The sequence below is a fragment of the Leiobunum rupestre genome, chromosome 9 (assembly GCF_980474605.1).
Source record: "Leiobunum rupestre chromosome 9, qqLeiRupe1.1.hap1, whole genome shotgun sequence".
NCBI classification, from domain to species: Eukaryota; Metazoa; Arthropoda; class Arachnida; order Opiliones; family Sclerosomatidae; genus Leiobunum; species Leiobunum rupestre.
In genome coordinates this window covers 8,795,043-8,810,616 of record NC_143392.1, presented here as the reverse complement: position 1 = coordinate 8,810,616, position 15,574 = coordinate 8,795,043, and the positions used below count along the sequence as shown (strand labels likewise).

At 34.8% G+C, this 15,574-nt stretch overlaps 1 protein-coding gene across 1 annotated transcript in view; it reads left to right on the top strand.

Annotated features, from left to right (window-relative positions):
- The window catches only part of spir (spire type actin nucleation factor), a 116,648-nt gene extending 101,413 nt beyond the window's left edge, over positions 1–15,235 (top strand). The window contains exons 9-15 of the mRNA XM_090158187.1: positions 12,348–12,460; positions 12,527–12,632; positions 12,708–12,853; positions 12,935–13,069; positions 13,141–13,242; positions 13,307–13,437; positions 13,496–15,235. Coding sequence (XP_090014313.1) covers positions 12,348–12,460; positions 12,527–12,632; positions 12,708–12,853; positions 12,935–13,069; positions 13,141–13,242; positions 13,307–13,437; positions 13,496–14,018 — 1,256 coding nt within the window. The 3' untranslated portion in view covers positions 14,019–15,235. The remainder of the gene's footprint in view (positions 1–12,347; positions 12,461–12,526; positions 12,633–12,707; positions 12,854–12,934; positions 13,070–13,140; positions 13,243–13,306; positions 13,438–13,495) is intronic.
- The last annotated feature ends 339 nt before the right edge of the window (positions 15,236–15,574 follow it).

The window sequence follows — 15,574 nt, the reverse complement described above, 5'->3', positions numbered from 1 at the left end:
TTGGGCTCCCAGAGTTCCTATAATTTCAATATACTCCTATAATTTCCTATTTTTTCAAAATTGTTGGTATAAATTCCTATTTTTTGGCTAAAAATGTTCCTATAAATTCCTATATTTTCTATGAAATTTCCTATAATTCCTATAATATTTAAAAAAAAATCGCTGGGAGCCCTGAAATCGGTATAAATAATACGCCTATAGGACCACCAAAAATGGCACAATGTGGGATGCATAAGAACGGGGTAGGGAAGGGTTGATCCGGAAGTTAAACCCCACTAATGAACTTTGGAATTATGACCGAACGTTGTAGGCGATAACTGGATCCTACGCTTAAGACTTATGAGTCAAACTTCCCTGTTCCTTTTTTTCTATTAGTCAGAAATGGTGCGCATTAAAATCCATAAACACCCATCATTGCATTAAGAAAATAGTGTTGACCACAAATCCTTGTTTGGTTTCGTTCGTAGGCAGTTGGTAACTCGGTTTGTCGGTAGGAAATGAAAATCTAGTCAATGGGATTACGAAAACTGGCAATCTAGATAAATGACCGACGTGGGTCACGTTTCGCGAAGGTTGTAAACGCGCTCTCCTTCATTGTTATGGCGCTCTCGGCCGATACAGCGGTACGAACTAACATCTGGGGCTAACAGCTTTAATCCAATTATAGGTCTTTTATATTGTTTCAAACAAATTGCGACGTTTCCTTTCCCTTTCAATTTATCCTTTTTTCTATGCGCTGTTCTTTACATTGTTGTTTTTGTGGTCAGAAAAACCTTTTATATTGTGGTGGATTGGTGGACAGAAAAACCTTTAATATTGTGGTGAATTGGTGGTCAGAAAAACCTTTTATATTGTGAGGAATTTGTGGTCAAAAACCTTTTATATTGTGGTGAATTTGTGGTCAGAAAAACCTTTTATATTGTGGTGAATTTGTGGTCAGAAAAACCTTTTATATTGTGGTGAATTTGTGGTCAGAAAAACCTTTTATATTGTGGTGAATTTGTGGTCAGAAAAACCTTTTATATTGTGAGGAATTTGTGGTCAAAAACCTTTTATATTGTGGTGAATTTGTGGTCAGAAAAACCTTTTATATTGTGGTGAATTTGTGGTCAGAAAAACCTTTTATATTGTGGTGAATTTGTGGTCAGAAAAACCTTTTATATTGTGGTGAATTTGTGGTCAGAAAAACCTTTTATATTGTGATGAATTTGTGGTCAGAAAAACCTTTTATATAGGGAGGAATTTGTGGTCAGAAAAACCTTTTATATAGGGAGGAATTTGTGGTCAAAAACCTTTTATATTGTGGTGAATTGGTGGTCAAAAACCTTTAATATTGTGATGAATTTGTGGTCAAAAACCTTTAATATTGTGGTGAATTGGTGGTCAAAAACCTTTATTTTTTGGTCAGAAAAACCTTTTATATTGTGGTGAATTTGGGGTCAGAAAAACCTTTAATATTGTGGTGAAATTTAATTAATTTTTGTTCGTAATATAGGTCAAATTTGCTTAGAAATAATGTGGATGTACAGTCCCGATCAAGAGTTTCTGTCCGTTTTCTATTGGCAGCCATTTGATACTATTTTATGTAGATAACATGAAAATTACCCCTTATTTAATTTAATTGCTCTTGTTTCACTTGTAAAATTGAACTAGATTTGGCTTCTGCGTGTGATCGCGCGTCGAACTAGCGTAGGCACGATATAATTTAATTCATTTTTTCGTGATGCCATTTTAGAGGGGCGTTTCTATTTCCGGTTTTGCTCACTCCCAAATGGTGCTAGCGCATTGTTTTTCACTGCATACTATTTTCGTTAAAGTATACTTTCCTAAAACGTTGTATCGGGATTGTAGCTGTGGAATGAGTTGATTTTTTTAATCAATTTCATTTAAATCGGTTATTTAAATCATATTTTCTCTCCTATTCAATGTATTTATGAAGATGTAGAAAAGTAGGTTCGTAAACCAAACATAATAACAAGTAGTAATTAAATTAAAATCAAATGCAAAGTAACTTGAATTAATATGCAAAATTATTAATTAATTTGTCAAGAAAAAAATTAAATATATGATTAAAAATCGGAATGAAATCAAATTAATATAATTTAATTTTTGTAATAAAAAGAAATTAACAACAGTGTGTTTGTTAGGCGTTACAAAATAGTAATTACTATATTATTGGGATGGTACGATTTCCTGTTTTGTTTATTTCGAGAAATTTATCAGCCTGTGAATTTTTCGCAGTTAATTCGTTACGGACGTTAGGTATACTACGACCGAAAAAACCGGTTATTTGGTTTCTGCTTTCGGTTATTTGTAACGGGGATTATTTTTTGGGTTTTGGAAAAGTAACTTTCTTTTCCACAGATTTAATTCTTCGTAGAACTTTCTGTTAGATGAAGTTTTTTATTAGTTAGTCACACTGGTCCCGACTTTTACTCTTAAATCTATTTTTGGACGTGTGGTACTTAGTAACCAAATTAGCAGAAGAGTTAGTTCCGTTTCTTGGTTATTTTCTCCCAATTCCATTAGGCTGGCAACAAACGTTAAAATTAGATCTTGGCGGATTCTGAGAATTTAATCAACCATTTAGCTACAATTTCATGCCGTCATTTTAATGAAGTAATTTGAGTAGTGTTCACCTACTTGTCCAATAAAATCGGGCCTCGGCGGCCCGCAACTCGTGCCATAAAATCGGGCCTCGGGGTCCGCAACTCGTGCCATAAAATCGGGCAACATGAAGCTGTCACTAAACTGAATGTACATATTTTATAATATCAGGTTCATATTTACCTGTCCTGTCTAAAATTGCAAGCCCACCAAAAACCTTATTTTTGACAGTAGTAGAGTTCAAAGTACCTTTTATATATAAACAAACTTATATAAGAGTGCCAGAAGCGCACCCGATATGCGAAATTCCAGTTAGAAAAAAAAAATGATATCTATTTTACATATAAAACCTTTTTCCTTTCTTTGCTAACCACCCAAAAATGAGAAACTCTAGAGAAAAGTCCATTCATATTATATGCGGGATGCTGGATACATTTTGTATCGCGTTTTTGGAAGGACTGCCGAAAACCTTGTTACTTTTATTTCGAAATATGTCCGAAGATATAAACATGCGGGTCTTATAAAAATTGCTGTCATTCGCACCGTTGTTTCCGTTAAAGTAAGAAATAGTATAATGGCTCATTCAAATCGGAGAAAATAGGAAATTGGTTTTTTTATACACTAACAATGTAAGTCGAGTGGTTCATTACTCGCTTGACCGCGCCCATAACTACTTCCAACTTGTTTAGAACGCTATAAAATAAAAAATAACCCTTTTTTATGAAATAAAAGGTTCTTGCGTAACCGGATTTCTATTAAGGAGAATATTTTTTCTTTATTTTATTTGTATGCAACACGTACTCTTCGTAACCTTTTTTTACTGGGATCATATTTTTGGGCCCTTTTTCTGATTTCTTATCTCGGGTTATATTTACAAATATTGGATTTACATTTCGATCTCTTTCAAAACAACTCTTTAAAGGAACGACTATTTGGGGTTCATTGATTGCGTTGTTTGGGCGAAGGAACGATTATTAGGGGGTTCTAGGATTGCGTTTGGGTGAAGGAACGATTATTATGGTTTCTAGGATTGCGTTGTTTGGGTTAAGGAACGACTATTTGGGGTTCTAGGACTGCGTTTGGGTGAAGGAACGACTATTTGGGGTTCTAGGACTGCGTTTGGGTTAAGGAACGACTATTTGGGGTTCTAGGACTGCGTTTGGGTTAAGGAACGACTATTTGGGGTTCTAGGACTGCGTTTGGGTTAAGGAACGACTATTTGGGGTTCTAGGACTGCGTTTGGGTTAAGGAACGACTATTTGGGGTTCTAGGACTGCGTTTGGGTTAAGGAACGACTATTTGGGGTTCTAGGACTGCGTTTGGGTGAAGAAACGATTATTAGGGGGTTCTAGGGTTGCGTTTGGATTAAGGAACGATTATTAGGGGTTCTAGGATTACATTGTTTGGATGAAGGAACGACTAGTTGGGGTTCTAGGATTGCGTTGTTTGGATGAAGGAACGACTAGTTGGGGTTCTAGGATCGCTTTGAATGGACGAACAAGCAACTATTTATTTCTCCGGGATTGCTTTTTATGGACGAATTAACATTTATGTAGGATTTTAGGATCACTTTTGGGGAACGGAGTAATTAGGATTCTAGGATAATTTTGGGTGGGCTCAGTAATAATTTAGGATTTGAGGATAATTTTGGGTGGGTGTAAAATCAGCCATTTAGAATTTTAGTGTCGCTTTGGGTGGGCGAGTGAAAAACTCCAGTTTTTGTTGGGCGTGGGCACGTCATTTTCTGGTCATAACTTGTTTTAGATGAGCCAGAGAACAACTATTTTTAGATTGAATTAGGTTTGCGTGTACCACAATATTAACTATTTATTAAGATTTAGATTTTTATTATTCGGATATAGCGTCTTCGATTTCAATCTAGAAAGATGGTATGAAATAGCTCCTTCGAGGGTTTATCGACAAGGAAAATGTTTTTGACATTGTTCCTGTACTTTCAACCTTTCATAGTACGCTGAAGTTATATAAATATTTTCCTCCAGCAGTGCAACTTTATATTTAGATACAACTGTTCTTTCGACCTTTACCCGCTCACTAAAATGAACACGAATTTATTGAATAGTTGACAGTTTTCATCGACCGAAACCGCCCAATTTTTACAAAACCCTTACGGTAAAATATAAGTACATTTATTTAAATTTAATGTAGTACAAGTTTTTATTAAATTATGAACTCTTCACCATATTCAAATGATAGAAAAATGCCATTAATTTCGTCTATTTGAATTTAACCTAAATTTCGCCAAATAAATTTATAAAAATCGCCCAAATGGCTATAAATATCTCTGCGTGACAGCCACGCGCAGTCGATGGATATTAAAGCACCTTCTAGGCAATACCTTTACCTCTAGTCACGCGTGAGCGACTTTATATCGTTAAGAACGAATAATATTATGGTCTTTCATTTACGGTAGCGCCGAGAGGCAAAATCCGCAAGCTAAGTTGCAAAGAGCAGACAGGCGTTTCGCCTTTTGTATATTTAGCGGGGGCGAATCGATCGCGGCCCACTCTCGGCCACTGCGAGGATAAGGTGACGCGCTTTCAACCTAGATTCGCCGTTGGAGAGCGTGCCTGTGATAGTTTCTAGTTCGTGAGAAAGGAACGGGGGGGGGGGTCCATGGAAGAGGGGGTCAACTAATCGAACAGGAAGCGAGCCAGAAGGGGCAGAAACGGTCCACGGTTGCCTACGTAATTTCGTTCCTGGCTTGTCTGGAGGAACACACTCTCGTTTGGAGTCTGCGTCGAACGGATGCCGAAACCGCGGAGTACGGAGAGTTTCGATTTTGGCGGATCCAGTGAGGATTCCTAGTGGCACCGTGGAGGGATTGCAAAATCGGCGTGTTGCGCAGTTTCGAAGGGTTACGACCCGATTTGAACCTTTTCAAATGTTAGAGGTCCGCGACACTAGGTCATTGGGACGTCGCATTTTCTTTTTTTGGAACTAATTTTGCGAATGGATTTAGCGGCATTTAGACGCGTGTTCGCGTTAATTTATTTTAACGGCCTTGTGGTTGGTTTTATGTTTGTTATTTAAGTTGTATCGCGTCTTTTTTGATGATGCTTTGTATCATGGATGTGCCCGCTCGTAAGTAACCTGGCTGGTTTTTTAAATTATTATTTTTAATACGTTATTTTGAATGTTTAGATTTTTAAATATGGTAATAATTTGAATGTTTAAATTTTTAAATATGGTAATAATTTGAATGTTTAGATTTTTAAATATGGTAATAATTTGAATGTTTAGATTTTTAAATATGGTAATAATTTGAATGTTTAGATTTTTAAATATGGTGAGAGTTTGAGCTAGCAAACTTGTACGTTAACGACTACTGATAGACTTCGGTACTATAGTTATGTAAATATGGTGAGAGTTTGAGCTGGCAAACTTGTACGTTAACGGTACAGTTTAACAATATAAGTTCTGCATCCGTAGCGTTAGTAGTGAACCGTGTTTAGTGTCTGCTTGACTTATGGCTTGAGTAATAGACCTTTAGTATAGTCTGAAATATATATTATCGTCGTCGTTAGAACGCGTTACCCGCTAATCAATAAATTTCCTATTTTGGTATGAGGTTCGTAAAATTAAACTTATAAGACTATAGAATTGTACATTTGACTACAAGCATGATTTTATCGTTGTAATTTCTTTGCTTAACAATAACCAGGACGTAGTGAAGGTTATTTGGAAAACATTTCACATTACATACGTTATATTTTATTTTTTAAAGTTAGCAAATTTTACTGTCGCATTATTAACGAAGAAGTATGCTCGAAATAATTAAATATTATTCACGCTAATTTTAGGTAGGTCACATTTACTTATAAAGACCTAAACTTGTTTCATATCTCTACGCAAATATACTTATAATAAAGAACCTATTGTTATCATTTTTCGCTTCATTAGCAAACCAAGCTTCCGCGTCTGCACTTCTATAATAATCTTCGTAATTTGCATAATTGGACAGGAAAGTGTCCAATGTCGTTATAGAAAACGAACTTAATAAAGCCTTCTTTATTCACAGCCACGGTATTTTTAGAAAATTCGATTTAGGCGCTGACTATATTATTTCGAGTCTTTTCAAACTCTTATAATAGAAACCGAAAATATCGCTTTTAAATTAAAGAAAAACAATATTTCTATTAAATCTGTATCCAAAATAGTCTTATTTTTCCCCGATCATAAGGAAGAGTGTATTGCCCAAAAACATTCGGTTCCCGAGGCCTGGAGGATGCCCTACCTACGCGGGGTGATCCGTTAAATTTGGAAAAATTGCCTAAATACATTTTGCCATACGCCGGTATAAAAATTGTTGTTTTTTCCTGCGCCTACAGCTAGAGTGTATTGGCGTTAGTTACGACCAGGGTTCGTACACGACCTGGAAAACCTAGGAAAGTCTGAATTTGAAAATTACCCAAAAAGTTCGGAATAGTCAGGGAATTTTAAAATTATTCCAAAAGGTCGGGGAATTTTAAAATTATTCCAAAAGGTCGAAAAAGTCAGGGATTTTTAAAATTACTCCTAAAGGTCGGGGAATTTTAAAATTATTCCTTAAGGTCGGGGAAAAGTCGAGGAATTTGAAAATGGTCTAAAAAGTAATGTAATTTTAAAATTATACCTAGAGGTCGGGGAAAAGTCGAGGAATTTGAAAATGGTCTAAAAAGTAATGTAATTTTAAAATTGACCGAAAAAAATTGGAAATAAATTTTTGAAAGATGTATTAAAAATACATTTATTCTACCCAAATGTTCAGGGAAATTTGGCAATGTCAGGGAATTTAATTCCGGAAATTTTGTCTTAGGGTACGTTACCAGACGATTTTTAGATTTAGTATCTACTCCTTTGAAAATAATTGGGTGGTTAGCACTTTCGCCTCGCAGCTTGTGGCACTGGTTGAAAACTCTGAACAACTCTTGCGTTTTGTTCTCAAGTTATCTCCCCACTAGTTAGAAGGGTTTCCCCCGAGCTCTTTGGTTTCCCCTTTCCATAAAAACTTAAGTTAACGGTAATAGTGAGTGTAGGTAGCTGGTTGGCTCGCGTGGCATGAAGGGCTGGCCACCACTCTCCTACGCGGTATAACCCGGCCACCCAATATAAAGGTATTAAAAGTAGCTAGTCGACTTGGTCCTACGCTGGTGCCTAATTAATATTATAATTTTCGTGAGGGTTTCTCTTTTGACGACATACCATTGGCAAGGGTAAGGGAACAGTGTAGTTTGTATAGTGTATTGTTGTTGTAACTGTCAAGTTACGACCTCTCTTTGATATCAAGTCAACTAATTAAACGGTTCGCCACCGCCATCATGCGGTTATTTATTAAAAGAAGCGGGCGGAATACTAATTTAAAATTAATTAAGATGACCCTATAACGAGCTAGTCGCGCGGGATAGAATTGTCTCGTCTCGGATTCTAACCCAATTCCAGGCTGCCACGCTAATTAGAAGTTGCTCGTTAAATTGATGACCATGCCGACCACTCGCCAAGACAGTTACTTCGTATTTCAGACAATAGGCAAATGTAATTTTAATTGATTAGCGGCTAACTATAGAAATGGGCGTCTTCAAATAATTGGGTACTCATTCGGGGGTGGAATTAACTTGAAAAAGGAAAATGTATGGCATTACTTGTTATAACATAAGTAACCTAATAAACTTAAGTATGACACTATTCTTTCAACGCTGTTTTTCTGATTTCAAACAATATCTGATACATTATCACAAGTAACCGATCTGCTGTAGTTCATATCACCAGATTCAGTTTGGTGAATCCAGGGTTAGCTGATTTAATCAAGTGATTGTTTTTGAAAAAATTCTTGATATTAAGTGATTGTTTTTGAAAAAATTCTTGATTTCAATCAAGTGATAGTTTTTGAAAAAATTCTTGATTTCAATCAAGTGATAGTTTTTGAAAAAATTCTTGATTTCAATCAAGTGATAGTTTTTGAAAAAATTCTTGATTTCAATCAAGTGATAGTTTTTGAAAAAATTCTTGATTTCAATCAAGTGATAGTTTTTGAAAAAATTCTTGATTTCAATCAAGTGATTGTTTTTGAAAAAATTCTTGATTTCAATCAAGTGATTGTTTTTGAAAAAATTCTTGATTTCAATCAAGTGATTGTTTTTGAAAAAATTCTTGATTTCAATCAAGTGATTGTTTTTGAAAAAATTCTTGATTTCAATCAAGTGATTGTTTTTGAAAAAATTCTTGATTTCAATCAAGTGATTGTTTTTGAAAAAATTCTTGATTTCAATCAAGTGATTGTTTTTGAAAAAATTCTTGATTTCAATCAAGTGATTGTTTTTGAAAAAATTCTTGATTTTAATCACGTGATGGTTTTTGAAAAAATCTTGATTTAAATCACGTGATGGTTTTTGAAAAAATCTTGATTTAAATCACGTGATTGTGTTTGAAAAAATCTTGACTAAAATCACGTGATGGTGTTTGAAAAAATTCTTGAAAAAATTGATTTAAATCACAATATTTTTCAATGGAGGAGTACAAAATGGCAAGAAATAGGTTCTTAAAAAATTAAATACATAGAAAATCTGAACAAACTAAAATATTAAATAATTAAATTTAGATTTAATTTAATTCAAGATTAGCTAACTGATAAAAGTAAAATATCCGTTATGTATACAGGAAAAGAGTCATTTGTAAAATCAATTCAATAAAATAAAAAAAATCAGATTTAAATATAAAAAATCAATCTGACTTATAAGCAAATTAATATAAACATTAATTAACATTTTGAAAGGATTTTAATAGAGGGATATTAAAAAAAACAACGGAAGCATCTGGAATCTGCTCACAATCTTGTATCAGCTTAAAATTAATTCGGGTTAGTTTCGGGCTGAATATGATTTCCATTTTGGCCGGTATCAACTGATCTGATAGATGAACGTAAATGCGGAAAATCTTAAATCTGAACCATCTTAATTATTTCCTCGGTTGTAATTTTATCAACTAGAAATAAAATTTCCGATTACGTAAATAATTCAGTGTCGCACTTATAGTTATGTTATGGTTATAATAATTATTCAAAAAATATCATTTGAAAATATGAATGGGCTACAAATTCGAACAAGAATTTCTTAACGAATGTCGAATTGTTTCACCTCAGTAGAGAATAATCCGGACGTGTTATTAAAAGTAATTACTTATTTCCGTAACGGTGTACTTAATATTTCACACTTGGACAAACACTTTCAATGTTTACAACGTCGTGTTATAGTGTTCCAACATTCGAATCCGGGAAATTGTAGAGCCGTAACTCCGATTTTAACAAATCTACGCTTGAATAATTTAGAAATCGCGGTATTTTTAACTGTAAATGTAAAATTTTTCAACCGTAAAATACGTTGTAACTTAATTACTCTCCGTGAAATACGACACTTAAAAAAAGACCTAACTTTATTTTGGTTTAAAAATTATAATCTTATGGATTCCGTGAAACGTTAAGTTTCTTTATAATATAGAAATTATTTTTATCAAAAATATAAAAGGTATTTGGCGCTCTGTTACCATGTTTTTGCTTACGCGCCTTCCACAAAACTGGTATAATAAAATTAACATAAGCTTAGGCCAAATTTTTGTTATTTTCAAACTGGATCCTTTAAAACCGTTAATTTAGTTCGCGTTCGAGTACTTCATCAAATTTTAACTTGAAAGGTACGTGTGACCCAATTTATGAAATCTTGATTTAACTCTCCATCAGTCTGATCAACCAATGTCCAAAACTTTTAAGTTACTTTTGTCGCAGGTTAGATTGTTCAATAACAGGGTTCGTACAGAACCTGGATAAGTCAGGGATCTGTAAAATGGAGGGAAAATGTCGGGGATAAGTCAGGGATTTTAGTTAGTTAACCAAACCACACATTAACAAAGAATTTTTGACCTAAAATAATAAACAAAAATGTCCAAAAATATAACCAAAAGGTCAGGAATATTGCTAAAAAGTGGTCAGGGATAACCTGGAAAAGTCAGAGATTTAGATCAGAATTTTTCGTACGAACCCTGAATAAAGAACCTTTTGCTCTCTTAATGTCAACTTAAATATTTAAATGTCACAGGCTATTGTTTCTCGGGGGAAAAACCGAATGAAATATTATTTATTGGGTTATAACGTCACTGGTTTCATGTAGGAGTTGAAATTTTCTAACGGTAATTTTTCTCGAGGATTTTTTATATATAGAACGTTTTCCAACTAACCCATTTGGTTTACTTTTTTGTACCACACCCAAAAGGAAACCATTGAAATGTTTGTACGGCCGAGCATTTCAAGGTACTACCGTACTAAAAACGCTAAGCTGGTTTTACGAAATTATTATATTACACGTATATGTCAAGTAAATCTCCCATTGTTCCCCATTTTTTTTAACTTTAATGCTTAAATATTGAAGTTCGTTAATTTGAAGTATTTAACGTCTTTTTTTCTTGCAAAATGCTACTCTGTTTTATTTTACGATGTTATAACCGATTTTATTTTATGGTGCTTCTAAGCGCTTGCTTGTAAGAGTTTCTTTGAAGGTGCTCTTAACGCGTTGCTATTTACGGTGCTGTACCAGCGGTTTCCCGTTTGCGGTGATATATTAGGGTTTTTAGACGTTTGCGGTGATATATTAGGGTTTTTCGCCGTTAGCGGTGATACATTAGGGTTTTTCGCCGTTAGCGGTGATACATTAGGGTTTTTAGACGTTTGCGGTGATATATTAGGGTTTTTCGCCGTTAGCGTGATACATTAGGGTTTTTCGCCGTTAGCGGTGATACATTAGGGTTTTTCGCCGTTAGCGGTGATACATTAGGGTTTTTCGCCGTTAGCGGTGATACATTAGGGTTTTTCGCCGTTAGCGGTGATACATTAGGGTTTTTCGCCGTTAGCGGTGATACATTAGGGTTTTTCGCCGTTAGCGGTGATACATTAGGGTTTTTCGCCGTTAGCGGTGATACATTAGGGTTTTTCGCCGTTAGCGGTGATACATTAGGGTTTTTCGCCGTTAGCGGTGATACATTAGGGTTTTTCGCCGTTAGCGGTGATACATTAGGGTTTTTCGCCGTTAGCGGTGATACATTAGGGTTTTTCGCCGTTAGCGGTGATACATTAGGGTTTTTCGCCGTTAGCGGTGATACATTAGGGTTTTTCGCCGTTAGCGGTGATACATTAGGGTTTTTCGCCGTTAGCGGTGATACATTAGGGTTTTTCGCCGTTAGCGGTGATACATTAGGGTTTTTCGCCGTTAGCGGTGATACATTAGGGTTTTTCGCCGTTAGCGGTGATACATTAGGGTTTTTCGCCGTTAGCGGTGATACATTAGGGTTTTTCGCCGTTAGCGGTGATACATTAGGGTTTTTCGCCGTTAGCGGTGATACATTAGGGTTTTTCGCCGTTAGCGGTGATACATTAGGGTTTTTCGCCGTTAGCGGTGATACATTAGGGTTTTTCGCCGTTAGCGGTGATACATTAGGGTTTTTCGCCGTTAGCGGTGATACATTAGGGTTTTTCGCCGTTAGCGGTGATATATTAGGTTTTTTCGCCGTTAGCGGTGATATATTAGGTTTTTTCGCCGTTTGCGCTGATATATTAGGGTTTTTCAACGTTTACGCTGATATATTTGCGTTTTTCAACGTTTGCGGTGATATAAGTTTTTATTTTTAAAGATTTGTTAAATATTAAACTTAGTTATTGCAACTTTTTTCTCATCTGAAATTATTTCTTTTTCTTATTTTAGTGGAGTCATCAAGACCCTTAGAACCAGAGATGGATAAGAAATGTGAGCCTCAACAACCAAGGAGGAGGCTAATAAAACCTGACTTAGCTCTTCGGTTATCGGCTAGTTTTGACGTGAGTCAATTAATTACAATCAATATTTCAATTCGATTTTGTTAATATTTTATTTAATATAACAAGGATGATGACGACGACTTTGATAATTTAACACCTACCTCTGATGAACCAATGTCTCTACCAAATTTCTCTACAACCCGTAAAATGTCACCTATCAACCAATTCCAAGGTATATTTAATATTATCCCACACCACAACTGTATCGTTACTATTTTATTTAACAGTGGAATTATTTATCTTTCAGAGTCTCCAGTATCTCTGGGGCACGATAGGAGGCATAGCATTTCTTCAGTGGGAACTCCAGACAATAAATCAATTAGTAGCAGCCGAAAGTCAGGCAGTAGTCAACATTCTCCAAGCACTCTCTACTCCGAAAACTATTGGAGCTGCGTTAGTATTCTATTCCTTTTTGTGCTTGGGAAACTTTGTCTCGCTGTTGCATTTTTAAAATGTTTTCTGTTATTTCCGCAGTCCCATTGGAGGTCTTTAGAATGTTTATCTCTTACCTTGGAAGAAGTTGTTCACATCAGGAACGTACTTACCAAAGCGGAACTCGAATCTGTCGTAGGGAATCGCTCGTTGTACGAAGATTTAGAAAAGGGAAAAGTAAGACTTTTAAAAGAAAATGGTTTCTGGTTTTCTTATTTAAATTAATTGCTGTCATTTTTCCCTTCTAGATATGCTTTACTTGTAAAAAGATTCGTTTTTCCCTATTTGGATCTTGGGGACACAAGTGTAAACTATGCGAACGAGCTGTCTGTATTAAGTGCGTTACTAAGGTATGTTTCACATCAAACAAATCAACTGTAACGGAAGTTTATAACAATCGAATACCCCTGACAGATGAAAGTTCCAACTGAGCATTTTGCCAAAATACCTGTTTATATGTTAAGTCCGACGCCCAGCCCACCTTTTGAGAAGGAGCCCTCGAGTTTACCATTTTGGAAATTTAACGATAATGTTGATTACTCGGAGTACGTTCGTTAATTTTTGCAATTGAATATTTTATGTTTACAAATTTTGTTACCACAGTGCTCTGGAATTAAACGAGGAAGATATTGAGAAAAAAGGCAGCAAAAGTCCTTCTGTAGCATCCATGGATGATATTCCATCAACTAATGAAGAAATAGAGACACCGAAGGAAAATGGAGTAACGTTACCAGCAACGCAAACAAAGCACAACTGGAAATTGAAACACGCAGAGTCTTTCAGTATCACCGACACTGCGAACAAGTTTCGTAAGAGAGCTCCTTTAATGCGTTCCAAAACAATTCAGGTGAAGTCTTTGAGTCCCCGTTCACCCGTGTATGATATTTTGGATGCCGTGAATGGCGGGCAAAAATTCTCTGGACCTTTGGTATCTGTATGTCGAGATTGCAAATCTCTAGTTCAGCACATAATGGAAACGAGCAGAAATCCTCCGAAAGATGCTAGCAAAAATAATACTAAAGGAAACGTATCTTGCGCACCATTCTGTTTGGCTTCGGTTACTGAAAGCCCTACAAGCCCCGAACAGTCTCCAGTGTCGACAAATAGTTTACCTTATATGGCCTAAATTGCATTTAGTAGTGTAACAAATAATCAGGTTTAACGTAAAGAGAGTTAAAATTTAAAAAAAAATCTAGAAGTATATATTATTTTTTATTTCATTAACATTTTACTCGCTATCTCAATCTAATGTCTGCCACGTTCATTATTTTGGTTAAAGCTAACTAAAGCTATTTTAAAAGTTCCAGAAGTTATTTCAGGAGCGTATATTTTAATAAAATGTAATTATCACCCTCCTTCGACCTATTTAACATCATTTTGAACCTTTTAAACGACCCCCGAAGTAGCTTATAGTATATTTTATTCTCTACCCAAAAAAATGTGTATAAAAAGAAATTAATATTTTGAAAAGAAAATCCCGATGATGTTAGTTTTGGAATGGACTAAAGATTAATGAAACGGAATCGTATTTTGGAAGGTTTCTTCAAAATATATTTTCTAGGGAAAGTTCTACTTTTTCTTCGCTGTTTTTGTTGAAATAATGAAAACCCATTATTTTAATAATGATTAAAATCCACTTTCTGGAGAACGGTTAAAGTGAGATAAATAAATTAGTGATAGTAAACGTTAAATATATATAAAGAAAAATATTGCACACATTCCTCAGAAAATTATTATCAAATTCCAAAAGTACAAAAGAAATTTAGCGAAGAAACAAAAACAATAAAATTAACTTAGTCGCAGTAAATATAACCTGGGCATTCAAACCTGATAAATTTTAAAACAAGCTAAAGAAATATTTAAATCCGAATATATTTCAATTGCGTAATGCCGCCTTATAGTGATTAAATGCAAAATAAATTTTAAATTGACAACAGATCTTAATAAATTACGCAAAATGCCTTTTTTAAAAGGAGAAGAACCATTTGTTTTCAGTGATTTAGGAAGTTATTACGAGATGCGTTTAATGTGAAATAATGATTTTCAAAATTTTTAACATGTGTAAATAGTTTGTGCTAATAAGTTTTTTGCCGATGCTATTAAAGCACCTGGTAACGGAATACTGAAATCGAAGCCTAATGTAAATAAGATGATGTATAGGTGGAAATTACGAAATGTGTAAATAATTTAAAATAGCTAATAATGAGACCGTAAAACAATATAAATGAAGTATTGTTATTGAAGTATCGTTTAATATTGTGTTGCGGTTTTGTTTGTAGTCAGAAATTCTGATATTTTTGTTTCAAATGCTAATTAAACGTTTCAACAATGTAAAATTAACCCATAACACTTTGTGTATTCATTTCCCTATTTTTACAGCCAACTATGTTGCACTAGCAAAAGTATATGAGCTAGAGTTATCCAAAAGCAATTGCATTACCCCTTTGGAGGCAATTTTCTTAACAACTCTTTAAAGGGAATATACTAAAAGCAAGTTTCACAACGGAACTCTTTAAAGGGAATATACCACAAGCAAATTAATTTCATAACCAAACTCTTTAAAGTTAATATACCACAAGCAGTTTTCATAACGAAACTCATTAAAGGGAATATTAGTGGTGTGCGAGCACTCGCTTAAATCGAGTTCGAGCTCGAGTACTCTGCTCGAAACTCGATAAGCCT